An 18,273-nucleotide genomic window follows, 5' to 3' on the forward strand; every position below is an offset into this window, starting at 1 on the left:
GTCAGGAGGACGTCCCAAAGCGCTTCACAGAACACACTGTAAAGTGAATGGACTGTATATTTGTGGGCGAACGCGGCAGCCAATTGCGCACAGCAATGTCCCACAAACAGTCGTAGATTGAAAATGACCAATTTATTATTGTTTTTGGTTTTGGAGGATTATTATTAGCCTCTGTGTGGAGTAAGGAAACTTGCCCAAAGTTTCGCCCTCTGCCTGGAATTGAACTCAGGTCTCTCACTTGCAAAGCGAGTGCTCTAACCACTGAGCTACAGGACTCCATTTGAGATATCAAATGCAAGGATTATTATTACTATAAATTGCAGTTGATTTTTCAGTGGGATCTCACAGTATGAGAAACGTATTGTAGTTGGAAAAGCCTTCCATGTAATCCTTCCTTCCTTTATTCTTTCTTTCTCTCTTTCAAAGTAGATGCATAATTGTTTTTCTAACTCAGCTCCTAAATCAGCCATCTGATGTATTTGATCCTTTCCAACTGTAATAATAGGTTATTGTCATTCCTGTGCTCTAACTGCAAACATCTCTCCAGCCAGGATTCATTATCACAGCAACAAAACAAGGGGTTTCAATAAGGAGGTTTTTTTTCTAGGTCAGCTGTGTTCTTCCAGCTCAGGTCAATGCGTTCCTGAACCTGGCTAAATAGTTCTGTGATCTCCAGAACAGCGTGAATATCCTGGAGACTGAAATAATGTACAATACAATGAACGTGACACAAACCACAGGAATCTGGGTAAGTGCTACATGCTTGTGTTGGCTTCCCTTTCACTGTCTTATTGACTTGCTGTTTTAACCTGGACAAAGAACGTACTGTTTTTCTCTGCACTAAAATAGAAAATTCATTTTTCTTTTGAAAAGGTCATGACTATATTTAACAGTCCGCACGGTGACGGGAACAGATGGACGTACTAATGAGCAGAGGGATAATCACATTCCACACATTCTGTCCATAAAAGGACATCAGCCAAATGTCCAGGGCCCAGACTGATGCCTGTTTCACACTGTTGGTGACTAGGGTCCTGGCCAGGTATTTGTATTGGCTGCTTGAAGTTACCAGAGGAACTTATGAGGACGTAAAAGAAACGGACAACACTAAAAATACTCGAGAATGTTCTTAGCTATGGTAACATTTTGTACCACAGCCGACAGAACTGATAACACTGGACAATTCTGCGTCGGGTGGGAATTTGACAAGCAGTAATGTTTAGGGCACAGTTTGATGTGGACCAACATTCTCCTATGTCCATGGCTAATCTACCTGCCAGTGAGTGTCCAACCTGAGACACTCAAGGAGTTCAAGTTCAAGGAGAAGAGCAGAGATAAGGTACAGCTTGGAGACCAGGAGAGAAACATTAATGGAGGAGCCCTTAGCTGCTCTCTGGCAGATTGTAATGGGCAGTTTTGCCCTTAAACAGTCACTACACTCTATAGTAAGTAATGGACTGTAAAGCACTCGTGCAAGACATTTTTTTTCCCAAAATTCCACCAAGTCCTAGCCTGTTGAGATATTTTGTCTTAAATTTTTTTAATCCTGCAGGATTGCAGAAACCTCTGAGATGTGATAGCTTAGGAGTTGGTTTATTTTTAAGAACTACAGAAAACAGGTCTCAAAAATTAAGACCAACTACAAGAATTTTTGGCGTCATCTTAAATTTTAAGACCAAATGGTCTTCATGAGCCAATCTGAGGTGGCATGTGGACAGGTCCATGTGGCGTTGACCTGCTACCTCCATATTGACCAGTCCACTCCCTCCGCTCAGTGGGCTCCGCCTGCTCCATGTCCCCTGCCCGGCCCAGCCCGCCTCACCATTGTCAGTTGGACCTTCCACCTCTCTGCCCTCTGGAGCTCCATCCCACAGTCCCTTCACCTCGCTCCTTCCCTTGGCATAGTCAAGCCTAGATGTGATGAAAATATTGTTGAATATTTAAAGGTAGCAAAATAAATCTCTTTGAAGCTCTGAGTCTACACGGAGCTGGGGAAACGTCTTGTATTTATTTTGAAGTTTGAACAGATTCTATGTCACTGTTGGAAAAGAGAAGCAAGTTCCTTCTCTCATACAAGCCAACAATTTCCCAGAAACAATCAGTCTCTCACTTCACTTCATGGCTGTTTGTGGGATGTTACTATGCACAAATTGGCTATTGCATTCTCTTTGAAATATAAAACATTTCACAGTGAATTACATGAAGCCACTTTGAGACAAAACTCCTGATGTGAAAGGAGCTAATATCAAAGACAAGGATTATAATTAGATCCACTGCCGTCTCAATAGGAGAAAACGAAAACATGTTTGAAGTCATTTTTTTAATATCAGATACAGATTGGAGATGCTCTATATTTTAAAGGGGAAAAATGACAAGCCAAGCACACACCAAGTGATAAACAGCTGGACATCATGATGCCCAGAGCAGGTGTCATTCCTTTTTGATCAGCTGCTGGGCTGGAAAGCAATGAAGAGTCAGCGAGCTGCCTGGAGTTCCTGACAGGCCTGGGAAGGATGTTGGTTTGTGCTGTGTGGGATGTGCAGATAGTGTTATGTGTTTGTGGTTTGTACACATTGACTGGTCCTTGTCACTTAGCTGCTGGCTGCCTCTCACTGCCCTTACACACACAGACAGAAACCCAGAGACACAAATACTTCTTGTATTTGCCTTTGAAACGTCTCAAGGCGCTTCACAGAATATACCATAAAGTGAATTGACTATATATTTTGTGGGCAAAACGTGGCAGCCAATTACGCACAGCAGCGTCCCACAAACAGTTGGGGACTGATTGACCAAATCTTTTTTTTTGGAGAAATTATTACCCCCGGAGAAGCGATCTGCCAATCGGCTAACAAGCGGGTTTCTACGTACTGCTAGATAAACAGAGGCATGTGGAGTACGGAAATTTGCCCAACGTTTCACCCTGCCAGGAATCGAACCCAGATCCTCTACTTGTGATGCGAGGACTCTAACCACTGAGCTACAGGACTCATTTATTACATTTAATAGCTCCATTTCTGTTTAAGAACTGTATTTATGTAAAAGATAAAACACATCTAATAAGTATAAAGAAATCCTTATTTAGACTTGCGGTCAGGAACTACTATCCCAAATCTCTAAATGGGAAAATATATTTCGCTGTAAACCACAGAGCATTTGTGAGCAATTGGAAAAATGACAAGAAAATGTATTCATTAATCATACATTTATGTCAATCCGCTGACGTGCAGCAGATTGATGTTACGTGAAACAATGAACTGTTATTTTATAATTAAACCAAACTGCATCTTTCATTAGTAAGTTATTTAATGCATTGAAATGGACAGTAACAGCTGTGGAGTTGAGACTGTTTTTCTAAGGCAAAGTCACTTGGTAACAGACACTTTGGGTTGTTCTCCAGCTATTCCTAGTGCAGAAACATCCAAACCTCACAGCCACAAACTCAGATACTTTGGCTTTACAACATTGGCACAATTTTATCATTTTACACAATATATTACATCTTTCACATGGCTTTGAGACCAATAAATAAAAGGCACGTTGAAACAGATCATGTTGCAGTCAACATTTAAAACTTAAATAAAATATAATACTATAAAAAAGGTTGTCCAGTCAAGTTTCATAGGAATAATAACAAAAATATGTCAGTGAGTCTCTCTACAGATGTAGTTTCCAGTTTGACATATAAGCAGTCATTCGGTTTCACATTATGAATATACACAGATGATACACAGCACGTCGCCAAGTAGGAGATTCTTTAACATTAGCAAACAGACCCAAGGTTAACACATCTTTTCAAGAATTTCAGCGCGTTTTCTTATAGCTTCTATATTTCAAAGCTCATTATTACAGACTAACACAAGACTTGGTTCCTTTATTGGTTCTTATTCGTTTCGCCCACAAAATATACACTCACTTTACAGTATATTCTGTGAAGCGCTCTGAGATGTCTCGAAGACAGGATAAGGCGCTATATCAAATGCAAGGATTATTATTAAGATCTGAGCTCCTTCAGTGATTATGATGGAGTTTTGCCAGAACCAAAACAAACATTTGTCACAAGAGGTTCCCAGTAATAATGTTCTATTGCGTTCATAAAAATGTTCCTTCCATTCTAGGAAGTAATGAAGAGTTTCAAGCATATAATCTATCAGAAATCCTTTCTGCCTTGTTCCATACGCTGCCAATTCCAGTCTAACTACACAAACCTTGTGACTTCTTTGCCTTCAAACCACATGCTTAGCCATCACCACTCACCACACTCCAACCTACCACCTCACTGCCTTTCCAATCCATTCGCCTGCACTACTTTCTCAGTCCCTTCTTCAACTTAGCATTTCCTGTCTCTCCTCATTCAGTCCATCACATGTGACATCAGTGGATTCTGTGCACCGTCAATCAATCAGTTTGAGGAACTGACATGTGATCAGCCTCACCGCTAACAAACAGAACCACTTTGGATGAGCTAAATAGAGCTCAGGTCTAGCCTGGCCTGAAACAGTCACTACACTTTACTAACAATGTGAATCAGTCCATCTAGTTAGTAAGCAACGCCCCTGGGCCTTGTTCATCAGTTGAATTTATTGCAGATCTCCAGGGCTTTCTTATAGACCTGAGTGACGTCTTCCATGTCCATGAACAGAGAAAATTTACTGTCGCTTAGCTGGCTCCGGTAACACTTCATGTTCCTGATCTGGGGGTGGATCTGGAGCTCCTCAAAGTCCTCCAAGTGGAGCAGATTCTCCGCAGACACACAGCCTCGTAGCCGGCCTCGACTCGCCTTGTCCTCGGGCAGGTCCAGCAAGTCAAAGGATTCATTGGAGAGGATGCTGTCGTCACTGATCACACTGGACGGGCGACTGCGAGTTTGTGTTAATCCATCCTCTGACACCATCATGGTCTCCAGAGACTCGGTGATGTGCAGTGATAGCCCGGCCGAGGGAGCGTTCATACTATTGGCAGAAAACCTACTGTTGTATTTGAGAATCCCTTTTCTCCTGTACGCAATCAGGCCAGAGCTCTTTAGCCCCACCTCGCCTCTGATGGAGCTGATATCTGCAGCACAGTCAGGGTGAAGCAGCTCAGAAGATTCACTGCGCTCAGGAGAAGAATAATAGCCAGATTCCCGTTGCTGTGTCTTTTTCAGGATTCCCTTCTTTGGCAGCATTGAGCTGGGGTATTTATTGGCCAGTTTGTGCTGAGAGCTTTGGTCAATGTCTCCTGTGGCCCCAGAAGAAACAACAGATTTGCTCAACTCCTGATCAGTCTTCAACACACAGGAGGGGCCAACCTGGCCAGCCAGTCCCTCCATTGCCCCAGTGCTGTGAGAGCGATAATCACTGTTACCTCGTTTCTTTAAGATCCCTTTGGGCCTCTTCAAAATCGATTTGGACGGAGTCTCGTTAGAAGCTCCCTCTTGCAGCGAGTGTGCAATGTCCTTTCCCTTTTTGGATTTCTTGACAGATTTCTGACGCTCCAATGTGACCTGGCAATTGTACTGCTTGACTAGGCACTTTACCTTGGACTCGCTCTCAGAGTGTAAGCTGGAGGAGCGATGCTGCCAGTCTATAAAGTGGGCCAGGAGAGGAGACTCAGAGTCCCGGGCTGACTCACAGTCACACACGCTCAGCTTGTAACCCCAATTCACCCACCAGTGGTTAGCGATGTCTTCAATTGTGGCTCGACGCTCTGGGTTTACCATTAACATCCACCTGATCAGGCCACGTGCGTCTGGGAAAGAAGAGGAACGAGATGTTCAGATACAGCTTGATTTGCTTGTGACCAGCCGAGTGTCTGACACACGTGGAAACCCATCACCGTGACCAGCCGAGTGTCTGACACACGTGGAAACCCATCACCGTGACCAGCTGGGTGTCGGACACACACAGAAACCCATCACCGTGACCAACCGGGTGTCGGACACACACACAAACCCGTCACCGTGACCAGCCGGGTGTCTGACACACACGGAAACCCGTCACCGTGACCAGCCGGGTGCCTGACACGCACACAAACCCGTCACAGTTGCTTAAGAGTCTCCAAATCAAGCTGAGAATTCTAGGCTTCCTATCTACACATGAAACTCCCAGAGATCATATAGAATCATAGAATTAGATTGTTGGAATGGAATGGACACACTCTCTCCCCGGAGGGACACGTCCTGTTTACCTAATTCCATAGAGTATTAGGCGCAGGTTGGCAAGAGCCAAGGCTTGCAGGGAGCCCAGACTGTGCGTTGGGGTAACTGCTGGAGTCTAACCAGATCAAACGACACAGCTTGTCAGTGATAGGGAACACTGCTGTGCGAAATTTGGTTGCCGTGTTTCACCCACAAAACAAAACATGTAGTAAATATTATTATTACCTGATGGCTCTGTTGGTTCACGGTATTCACCGCTGCTGATCTGCCGGATGAGGTTTTTGTGATTGCAACCATCAAAGGGCATTGTTCCATATACCAGAGTATAGAGCAGGACACCAAGTGCCCAACTGTCCACCTGTAACAGCCAGAGAAACACACCTCATTGCAATATAAACTACAACGTGAAGGATTTTAACATGTCCTCTCACACTTCACTGAAACACTGGACAGAGAAAATAACAATTATTCTTCATAGAAAAAATCCTGCCACCTAATTTGACTCCAAAATGGCCTAGCTCTTATTTTAAGATGATGCCCCTTGTTCTGGATTGCCACTTGCTCATAGAATCTGAATGAAATGTTCATTTCAGGTAAATCCTTGATGTGAGAGCGAGACTTTCATTGGGTGCCCTCGATTATTACTAATTATTATGAGAATCCATTGTAAAACACTGGTCAATGCCTGAGCAATGAATAGACCTGATTTCATTACAAAATCAAGCCCCTGCATTGGTGAGGAAATGGTTGAAATCGTCAAGTAAGAATCAAACTGTGCCACTAACCTCAGGACCTCGATAAGGTCGTCCATTAACAATCTCTGGGGAGGCGTACAGCGGGCTCCCACAGAACGTTTGCAGGAACCGGTCCTGATGGTACAGGTTGGACAGCCCAAAGTCAGCAATCTGCAGACAGCAATTACACGTTAATTACAGATATTTCTATTCTTACAAATATAACCAATGCATTAGAACTAAGTACAGTAAAACTGGCATAAGTCTGATCTGTGTAAATCGTATTTTCACCCAAGTCGTACATCTGCCCAAATGCCGTTCAAGAATTTATATTCTATACATGTCTGATATAACTTATACCTTGCGTAATATCTTGCATAAGTCATATTAAAAGTATTGGTTCAAATGATAAGACTTATGTGTTTAAATATCAGCAGAACCTTGTTGTAAAGATTGCCACATATCAAGAACATTAAAGTTGTATTATCAGATCTCTCCAGATGTCAGATAAATTAAATCTCTTTCCTCAGTTCCTAGAGGAGTTTGCCAGTATATCCATCATCAAAACACATGTGGTTGTACAACAGATATTCTGCTAATATAACTATCCCTCAGGAAGTCAGTGACTGGGAACTCTCGTGCTCTAGGATGTTACCCTGCGCGAGGAGCGCTATGTAAATACAAGTTGTTGTTGTAGTTTAGTTTTTCTCTCCTACACCATCGAATGAGCTCTGCAGTGTGTTCTAATTGTTAATGAAGCTTCTGGTCAGTGATAGAATGAATGAAATGAAAGCTGATTGACTGATTCCAAACCTCTCTGTGAGTTGCCGGGCTGAACAGCCCAGGCTGACACTGCACAACAAGCCTGGATCAGGTAAATAAATGTGGAGTCCTGTAGCTCAGTGGTTAGAGCACTCGCTTTGCAAGTGAGAGACCTGAGTTCAATTCCAGGCAGAGGGCCAAACCTTGGGCAAGTTTCCTTACTCCACACAGAGCCTAATAATAATCCTCCAAAACCAAAAACAATAATAAATTGGTCATTTTCAATCTGCGACTGTTTGTGGGACATTGCTGTGCGCATTTGACTGCCGCGTTCGCCCACAAATATACAGTCAATTCACTTTACAGTGTGTTCTGTGAAGCGCTTTGGGACGTCCTCCCGACGTGAAAAGCGCTATATCAAATGCAAGGATTATTATTATTATTATTATAAACAGCACTTTGCCTGCAGTGAGTGGAATATCTAATCTCTGGGTGTCCTGCGCTGGGGAGCAGGCTACAGGCTATACGGCAGCAGTGTTTTATTACCATTGTACAGGAAGAGAGTATTTATTCCCCCTTCCCCTCCCATCCTCCCAGACTGATGTTTATCACAGCTCCCAGTAGACCAGCCACACCACTAACACGTGATAAAGTGAAACACGGATTACTTCACCTTTTTGGCATTTTAACACATGCTTTAGTGGAATTAATTTAAATACTTCCCTAATGAGGCTTGTTGGTAATCTTTGACCTGGCACAATTTCTCTGACCAGAAGAGGGAAACGGCTGGTTTCAGGATGATAAACATATAATTTGGTCACTCAATCCACGACTGCTGTGTGCAATTGGCTGCTACGTTTTACCCACAAAATACAGTCAATCCACTGTACAATATATTCTGTGAAGCGCTTTGATTCACTGTCAGGGTGAGAGGGGCAATGGACATATATTTCCATCAGTCACTTTGATTCCATCTCAGTCACTATCCATTCTCGCCTGTTATATACAGCAGCTCCCTGTGGGCTGAGATGCCGGTTCTCTCACCCCTGTCAATTGGTTTTATAACACAAACGGTTTTCCTGACACTCAATGTCGAAAGGCCTTGTTCATCTATCTGCTGCCGTCTCCAGGGACAGAGAAAAAGACCGATCACAAAACCAGCTCCAGACTAACATGAAACCAGGTCAGCGGGAGGTTCCTTGAGCAGTGCAATGGACCATCTGTGAGTTTGATGTGACTGAGGGAGTAAATTCACACCCACCCACCCTCGTCACAGCTGCAGTAAACGGCCAACTCCCTAAACCACTTCCTTTTACAGATCGTTTCAATCATTTATTTGCTGACGAGAAAATTATTTTCTCGTTTTGTCACTTGCAGCCTCACAATCTACTGCGATCAAAAGGTTGCTTCAAATATTAAATATTATTTCCCTTATTTTCTTGTACTTTACTTGTACTCTATTACTCAGAGCTCACTCCAGACCCGGAATTCCACTTAATCTTGTCATTTTGCCTTTAGAAAAAGGTTACATGCAATAATAATAATCCTTGCATTAGATATAGCACCTTATCACATCTTTAAGGCATCTGAAAAGCACTTCACAGAATATACTGTAAAGTGAATTGACTGTATATTTTGTGGATTATTCCCCCCAGAAAATCTGTCCACCAATTGACAAACAAGTGGGTTCCTACTTACTGCTGGGTAAATAGAGGTGTGTGGAGTAAGGAAACTTACTCAATGTTTCGCCCGCCCGGGATTCAAACCCGGGTCCTCTTGCTTGTGAGGCAATTGTGCAAAATTCTCAAATTCCGTCTTCATTTGAAAACAGATTATTATTTAGCGACTGCAGAAAGAGAGCTTCCAAACCAGGGCTGAATTTAAGAATTTTCCACAATTCTGCAAAATCTTACATTTTAATCGCAAAATATAGAATAAAACTTGGTGGAATTTCTGGCCTTGGATCTTCCTTGGGCCCTGGTTAGAGAGTATTCTTACAGACCCCAAGGATAGACTGGGTGTATTTGGTTAAGCGTTGACTGAAATATAAACGAGACTGTGAATTATGAAGCTTTTACTACTGTGCAGAAAAAGGAAAGGGAAATGGATTATTTATGTGTTCTGATACTTCACTTCCGTCTGCAATTAGGTATGGCTTTGACCTCAGCATAATTTATAAACCTGCAGCAGATCTGTGGTCAGCAATAACACAGACAAGCTACCCGAGAAAAGATTCAGAAATGGCAAATATTCACAGGCAGCTTGGATTCCTGAGAGAAGGTGCTTCTGAAATGTCTTTTACTCAGCTTTAAGCTCCAGTTCCAATTACTCCATGACTGTGTGTGGGACGCTGCTGTGCGCAATTGGCTGCTGCGTTTCGCCCACAAAATACACAGTCGCTACATTTTACAGTATATCCTGTGAAGCGCTTTGAGACGTCTCGAAGACGTGATAAGGCGTGATATCAAATGCAAAGATTATTATTTACTCAGAATTCATCCAAGTAGATTTTTCTCCTGGTAAAGGGTGTGACAGCCGTTGCCTCTGGATGGAGCACACTGACTCAAGTATAGGAGACCACAAGGTGAGAGGCAGGAAGTTCTGCTAAGATATGGATCAGGGAGCTCTACACAGGCACTCAGCAAAGCTCCAATTATACAGTAAACCTCACATAACCCGGATCAGTCAGTCAGTCAGTTAATGTAACTTACGCAAAGTGAGAGTTACGTCAAACTTGCACAGCACATAAGCTCTTCAATGGGACTCGGGCAAATGTTCAACTTAGGTGATTATACGATTTATACAGATCAGACTGAGGCCAGTTTTACTGTATTGAAGACCAATTGGAAACCGACAGATTGATGTATAGACTTTTACGTGGGAATATGTTCCTGCTTACATTTTCCAGGGAAGTTCAACTGTGTCATAAATATTATACAGTATTGTTATTGTCCTGTCCTCCTACCTTAATGTTACAGTTGTCATCCAGAAGGATGTTTTCTAATTTGAGGTCTCTATGAACAACTCCTTTCTGCAAGACAAATGTGAGACAGATTAATCAGCAGTGGCTTAACATTGATCTCAGGACAGTCTTGTTACTCAAACACCAGAGCTGTGCTACAGGGATAGGCTTAGCCTCTCGTTGTGGGGATAACTGAGGAATGATTGGAATCTCTCCTCCAGCAAACACGAGAAACAGCAGTGGCATTCTTTCCCCAACAGAATTCCACCCCCAAATGCCCCCCTCCTCCCACTCCCCCCCTCCTCCCTGCTGTGGGGAAGCACAATAAGTAAGAGTGATATCTGACACCACATAAGCTCAGAGACATCGACTGCTCCTCTGACCACTTGGTTTAGGACTGGTGGCATTAGCACACACAGCTTTCCATAGTAAATCCTCCGGATCCTTACATTACAGTTAGGATCAAAGTGCTTCACGGAATACTGTAAAGTGTTGTGAGTGTATGCTTTGTGGGCAGAACGCAGCAGCCAACTGCGCAAAACAGCGTCCCACGAACAGTCGTGGATTGAGTGACCAAATTATTAGTATTTTAAAGAAAATTTGAAAGGATGATTACCACAGGAAAAGCAATTGCCAATCGAGGAACAAGCAGGTTCCTACTTACTACTGGTAAACAGAGGTGTGTGTGTGGGCGGGCGGGTGCGTGTGTGTGTGGGCGTGTGGGGGTGTGTGTGTGGGCGGGTGGGGGTGTGTTTGGGGGTGTGTGTGTGGGGGTGTGTGTGGGGGGGTGGGTGTGCGGGCGGGTGGGTGTGCGGGCGGGTGGGTGTGTGGGCGGGTGGGCGTATGGGGGTGTGTGTGTGGGGGGGTGGGCGTGTGGGCGTGTGGGGGGGTGGATGTGTGGGCGGGTGGGTGTATGAGCGGGTGGGTGTCTGGGTGTAAGGAAACTAAGGTTTCAGGCTGCTGCTGTCCTGGTTTTTGATATTCCATGATTCCAGTTTAACCAATAGACAAAACCTCTGGCAGATCATTGTAGATTTTGCTGGTAACGGTCTCTGTCAGGTTTGGTGTCAGTAACTCACTGGTGACTTACCTTGTGACAGTAATGAACCGCAGAGACAATCTGCCTGAAGAAGTGCCTGGTCTCCCTCTCATTCAGTTTTCGCCGCTCGCTGATGTAGTCGTACAGTTCACCTTTACTCGCATATTCCATAACAATCACAATTTTGTCCTTGTTTTCGAAAACTGCTGAGACAAAGAGGAGCAGGTTTACTGTGATGGACACTAACAGGCAAACAACACATCCAGATCGTTCCTTTCACATCAGGATCACGTCACAAACCACCGACTGGGAAGCCAAGTGGCTGAGATAGGGACATGTGGCTGAAAGTACACTCCACGAGAAGGGATCAGGAGGCCACTCAGCCCCTCAAGCCTGTTCCCCCATTCTATAAGATCACGGCTGACCTGTACCTTAATTACCTGCACTTGCCCCATATCCCTTAATACCCTGGCCTGACAAATATACATTAGTTTAAAAATAGTGACTTATTAGGTGCTTTGGCCAGAGTGCACAGCTGAATGTTGAGACTGGTGTAAATAGTTTGTGATGTACAGATCAGGATTGCTGGATAATTTGGCCACAAGAATACCCCAGCCACTTTAGCAAATCTTTTTGGAGAACAGTCAATGTAATCTTTGCCAGCCATTCAAACCAAACCACGCCAAGAAGCATTGCAAGAAATGCTAGTTCTATTAAAAAGTTACATTTCATCAAAGGAGGTTAAGTGCCAACTGTGGGAGAAAAGCAAGCTGTGGGTCAGCGTAATGAATAGTAACTACAGTGGTACAGTCACAGAATATACTGTAAAGTGTAGTAACTGTGTATTTTGTGGGCACCTAATTGCACACAGCAGTGTACCATAAATAGTCCAAATTATTATTTGTTATTGGCAGATGGGTTCTGTTTGAGTGAGGATGATTATATTTTTCATTCGTCGCCTGATATTGTAGAGGAAATGAGAGAACACCCTGACCTGATGGGAAATACATAAATCAGCTTCACCAGGCCAAGCGAATACTTTGAAGTGTTGAATGTTGGTGTGAGGTCAGCTGAGCTGACACCAGGCAGTCTAGCCTCTCCAGGAAACACAGTCCATGGAGGGCAGCCCAGCAACTGGGGAGATCAAACATAACGGATCACAGCTCCTTAAATCATGCCCTTATAGGGTGTGGAGCTCTCTCTGGGAGGACTCAGGCTATTCCGTGAAACTTTATACTGTATTACCGGCATCCCATGGTGATTAAATACTTTTATCAAACATTAATGATTTTGCGTGGATGGAATAATTTATTCTGCACTCTAGTGACAGGAATGTTTGTTGGTTCTTGTGTATCACACGCAATGAATTGTTGTCTGGTTCTGTCAGACACTTGAAACCAGTAGCACAAAAGAAATAACATCTGGAAACCTGTCAAAAGCAGCTGCAATCAAGCAATCTTATTCCAACAAACAGCAAGAAAAATCAGGCCGGCCAATGTTTATTTCAGCTGATAAATTGAGATTATTACCAAGCTCATCTTGCTGACAGCAACCTCCCAATCACAGACCTTGCTGTCTAAGTAATAATAATAAAAATCCTTGCATTTTATAAAGCAAATTATCACGTCTCCAAGACGTCTCAAAGCCCTACACGGGGTATACTATAAAGTGTAGTGACTGTGTATTTTATGGGCGAAACGCCATACCCAATTGCGCACAGCAGTGTCCCACAAACAGTCGTGGATTGAGTGACAAAATAATTTTTTTAAGGGATTATTACCCCCGGAAAAGCGATCTGCCAATCGACTAACAACCGGTTCCTACTGACTTCTGGTAAACAGGCGTGTGGGGTAAGGAAACCGTTTTGCTCTGACCAGGAATCAAACCCAGATCTCTCGCTTGTGAGGCGAGTGCTCTAACCACTGAGCTACAGGACTCCACACATCAGTGAGCAGCACATCAATTCCATCTGTTGTTTCTTGTGAAAATTTATTGCAAACAATGTTTTCTACAGAGATAAAGAGAGTGGGTTTAGCTCTCAGTAATTTATGTGCGAGAGGCCCCACTCCCACTGGTCAGTCCAGTAGTGTAGCAATCGTCACTTCAAGTCTCTGTGTTTTCAGATTTAGTGCTTACACCACAGCTGCCTTGGTTTGTACATCGCATACATTAGCTCTCAGCTCACACAGCTTTAGCCTTTGGGTCAATGTCTGTTGTCTCGAAAAGCGAACAGTATCGAAGCTATCAGACTTGTCATAATAATCCTTGCATTTGATATAGCTCTGTATCACATCATCGAGACGTCTCAAAGCACTTCACAGAATATAGAATATACAGAGTTTCACCCCTAAATTATAGTCAATTCACTTTATAGTATATTCTGTGATGCGCTTTAAGACGTCTCAAAGACGTGATATCATGTCTTCGAGACGTCTCAATTTTGCATCATTAGAGTATGACAATCTGTGGAGACAGACTCTGCAAGACAGAAATAATAAACACACAAACCTTCATAAATATTGATGATGTGGGGATGGTTGAGGGACGACATGATCTCAATCTCACGTCTGATATGAACCATGTCCTGGTCATCTTTGATTTTATCTTTCCGAATTGATTTTATCGCCACCTGGTAACAGAAAAATAACACATCAATATAATAGCCTTGAAACACAAAGCTAGAAAAAGCAATTAGTTTAACCTAATTATACCGAGGCCCACAGCCATTACATTACACCAGAGGTCATTAATTCTGAGGAAGTATTACTTGATCTGTACTTAATCTCTCAGGGTGTCACAGTGAAACCATACGATATGAAACAATCTACTCCAAAGCTATGCATTAACAACAACGACAAATTACATTTGTATAGCACCTTTCACATCAGGAGGACGTCCCAAAGCAAATTATTGGAACGTGTTGAATAACAAAATCTCTGGTGGGGGATCTAGAACAAGGGGGCAACATCTTAACATTACAGCGAAGCCATTTAGCAGTGAAATCAGGGGCAGTTTTTCACCCAAAGGCCAGTGGGAATCTGGAACTCTCTCTCCCACCCCCAAAACCCTGTGGATTATGGCTGTGGATCCATTCACATTGTCCAGTTTGAGGTGATGTTTTCAGGTCTGGGGATCAAGGGATACGGGGCAAAGGCGGGTAATTGGAGTTGAGGTACAGATCAGCCATAATCTCATAGAATGGCAGAACAGGTTTGAGGGCCTGAATGGCCTCCTCCTGTTCCATCGAGGCTTTCATTACATCGAGGCTTGACTATGCAAACTCCTTTCTTGTCCATCTCCCCAACTCCTCCCTTCATAGGCTGCAGATCATCCAGAACTCTGCAATCTACTCCTGTGTCCTCTCCTGCACCAGACCCCATGACCCTATAACCCCCATCCTCGCCCGACTCCACTGGCTTCCCATCAACAGAGGATACAGTTCAAGATCCTGGTCCTCACCTTCAAAGCCCTCCATGGTCTTGTTCCCCCCGACCTCTGCCACCTCCTAACCCCTACCATAATAATAATATAATAATAATCTCTGCATTCGATATAGTGCCTCATCACGTCTCCGAGACGTCTCAAAGCGCTTCACAGAATATGCTGTAAAGTGAATTGACTGTATATTTGTGGGTGAACGTGGCAGCCAATTGCGTTCCACAAACAGTCGTGGATTGAAAATGACCAATTTATTATTGTTTTTGGTTTTGGAGGGATTATTATTAGGCTCTGTGTGGAGTAAGGAAACTTGCCCGAGGTTTCGCCCTCTGCCTGGAATTGAACCCAGGTCTCTCGTTTGCAAGGCGAGTGCTCTAACTACTGAGCTACAGGAATCGCTCCCTCCGCTCAGCAGGCTCCGACCTGCTTCACGTCCCCCGTCTCGCTCGTCCCACTATTGGCGGGCAGGCCTTCTGCCACTCTTCCCCCACCCTCTGGAACGCCATCCCACAGTCCCTCCGTCTCGCACCCTCCCTCGCCTCCTCCCTCGCCACCTTCAAGACCCATCTCAAGACCCTCCTCTTCGACCGTGCTTTCGATCTCCCTGCTCCCTCCCTGCTCTCCACCCTGACCCCCAGCTCTTGTTCGAAACTCTTGTTTGTCCAGCGCCTTGGGACGTCCTCCTGACGTGTAAGGTGCTTTACACTTGTAACCGTGTTGTTTGTTGTTGTTTCTATAATGCTCAGTGCACACACCAACTGGTATGGGGAGGGGGTTGGGAGGGAAAAGATTACACACCATTATCACTGCTGGACAGTCCTGTAGCATTCTCCCTCACAGGCAAAAGCTCATAACCCAAGACCTCACTCCATTGCAATGCTGGGGGAGAAATGCATTGTCAGACATGCTTTGACACAGCGCCTTATCATGTCATCAAGATGTCTCAAAGCGCTTCACAGGATATGCTGGAAAAGTGAATTGACTGCATGGTTTGTGGGCGAAATGTGGCAGCCAATTGCGCACAGCAGTGTCCCACAAACAGTCGGGGATTGAGTGACCAAATTTTTCTTTGTAATTATACTGCATTTGCAACATAAGAAGAAAACAAATAAAAAATAAACAAATAAAGGATAAATCAAATAAATGACTGAAGTATGAACCCCAAGGCGTTGTCCTAAGCCTAACCCCCTATGCTGTGCAAGTGCAGCTTCTCAGTTGCTGTCCCTCACAGTGAGATCCAGATCCTAAATGGAACCACTCCCCATCCCTTACATTTCCTGCCCTGACAGGACAAAGCCTCCACCTCTAGCCTTACTCCATCAATTATTACAATGACATGGAGAGCTGCCCATTAGGGAATGGAAAACATGATGAAATCTGGGACGATTCTGAGGCTACTCAAATGACATTGTTTTAAAAGGAAACCGAGAATCCACTGGGCTTCCTTGGGAGGGAAAGGCATGAGTAATTTAATTCAACTGCTAAAAACCTACCACTCTACACAATTCTCCTTCTCACATAACCTTGAGCTGACCTTGGAGTAATGGTCTGTACAGAACAGCAGTGAGCTCTGCAAACCTTCTCAGCGGCTGGTATTTGTTAGAATATATGAAAAATTTCACTTCTACCACATGGGTACGTTTCCTAATGTGTGTGCGAGGTGGTTAACATCAATCACTAAAGTCATCAATATCTTAGACTAATTAACGAGTTTGGCACAGTTACATTCACTGAAACTGCCAATTATTAAACAAAATTTTACTTCACTGTAATCGAACACAACTCCACCGTTCTCAATGTGACTCTGTTACCCGCAATAGTAACGGCAAGGCATAGTATTAAACTAAATTTGATTATCTTTTCTCTCTGGTTCAGTGTTTAAGAGCCCTGCTGTTTATTTGCTGACACTACCATCATGCTTATCATATTCACTGGACTTTCTGTTGTTGCTTTAGTATTTGTGGGGGATTTTCATACACTTCCTCAACGTGTGCAGTGTTAGTGCCCCCTCACCCTATGGTATATTCATTCCTCCGTCCCCATGTAATGGTCTGAGATGTCTCAAAGCGCTTCACAGAATATACTGTAAAGTAAATTGACTGTATATTTTGTGGGGGAAACACAGCAGCCAATTGTACACAGCAGTGTCCCACAAACAGTCGTGGATTGAGTGACCAAATTATTATTTTTTCCATTTTTTTGAAGGGATTATTACCCCCGGAAAAGCCACCGGGTTCCTACTTACTGCTGGGTAAACAGAGGTGTGTGGAGTAAGGAAACTTGTCTAAAGTTTAGCCTGCCTCGGAATTGAATCCAGGTCCTCTCGCTTGTGGGGCGAGGGCTGTAACCACTGCGCTACAGGACTCCACGATTGGATGTACGATTGCCTCAGCAATGTGCAGGAATCCAATCCACAGGGTGACATTTCCATTTCCTACACTTTAATTTATGGCCATTTTAGGTACAATTCCTGACTTGGTGCCAATTGGCACATGTCTGCAAAGCACGTTAGTGCTTCACTCTCCAATCCCCTGGGAACCACACAGAGACTGTTCAGCATGATTTCATTGAGGTCCCCTATAACTGGGATCAGCAGCAGAGAGAGACACAGAAAGAGCTGCACATCTGTGTCTCTGGGAGACCACAATGGAGACTCAACAGATGAAAGAAAGGTCACACGTTTACAACTGAAACCAAATGATTCCCTCTTTGAACTGCTTCTCGTTTCAATTTATTTGGGGGCGGGGGGGTGAGGGGTTTCCACTCGTAAGAACCCTGAGCAGGAGAGTACCACTAGCAGAATGTTTAACCCCTGTTGTGGTGGGGGATGTGTAGTCCAGGTCACCATCTGTGTGTGTGTCGCAGTAATAATGCCCCCGAACCAACCATTCTGTGTATCTGCTCACATCCCGAGTTGTCAAACAGCCCCCTCAGCTTTTGCCATAGGGACAACAACAACTTGCATTTATATAGCGCCCCTCCCACAGGGCAGGGCCCCAGACAGATGAACACGCTAAACATATATATGGAGGCGGAGGGAGGGGGGGGCAGGTCCTGATCACTCCCCAGGATCACTCCCCTGGCTGTAAAGGCACATGTTGGGGAGGAGAGGACATGGAAGTGTAAGGATGTTCTACAGATCAACAGAGAAAAGAAGATAAATTTGATTAATATCGGTTTCACCAACTCAAAACTGCTG

At 44.0% G+C, this 18,273-nt stretch overlaps 1 protein-coding gene across 1 annotated transcript in view; it reads right to left on the minus strand.

Annotated features, from left to right (window-relative positions):
• Nucleotides 1-3,288: 3,288 nt before the first annotated feature.
• Nucleotides 3,289-18,273, minus strand: part of nuak1b (NUAK family, SNF1-like kinase, 1b) — a 30,025-nt gene continuing 15,040 nt past the window's right edge. The window contains exons 3-8 of the mRNA XM_042335143.1: nt 14,145-14,265; nt 11,688-11,839; nt 10,601-10,666; nt 6,925-7,044; nt 6,365-6,497; nt 3,289-5,730 (exon numbers count right to left, since the gene is read on the minus strand). Coding sequence (XP_042191077.1) covers nt 4,571-5,730; nt 6,365-6,497; nt 6,925-7,044; nt 10,601-10,666; nt 11,688-11,839; nt 14,145-14,265 — 1,752 coding nt within the window. The 3' untranslated portion in view covers nt 3,289-4,570. The remainder of the gene's footprint in view (nt 5,731-6,364; nt 6,498-6,924; nt 7,045-10,600; nt 10,667-11,687; nt 11,840-14,144; nt 14,266-18,273) is intronic.

The sequence above is a fragment of the Callorhinchus milii genome, unplaced genomic scaffold (assembly GCF_018977255.1).
Source record: "Callorhinchus milii isolate IMCB2004 unplaced genomic scaffold, IMCB_Cmil_1.0 Scaffold5, whole genome shotgun sequence".
Lineage (NCBI taxonomy): Eukaryota > Metazoa > Chordata > Chondrichthyes > Chimaeriformes > Callorhinchidae > Callorhinchus > Callorhinchus milii.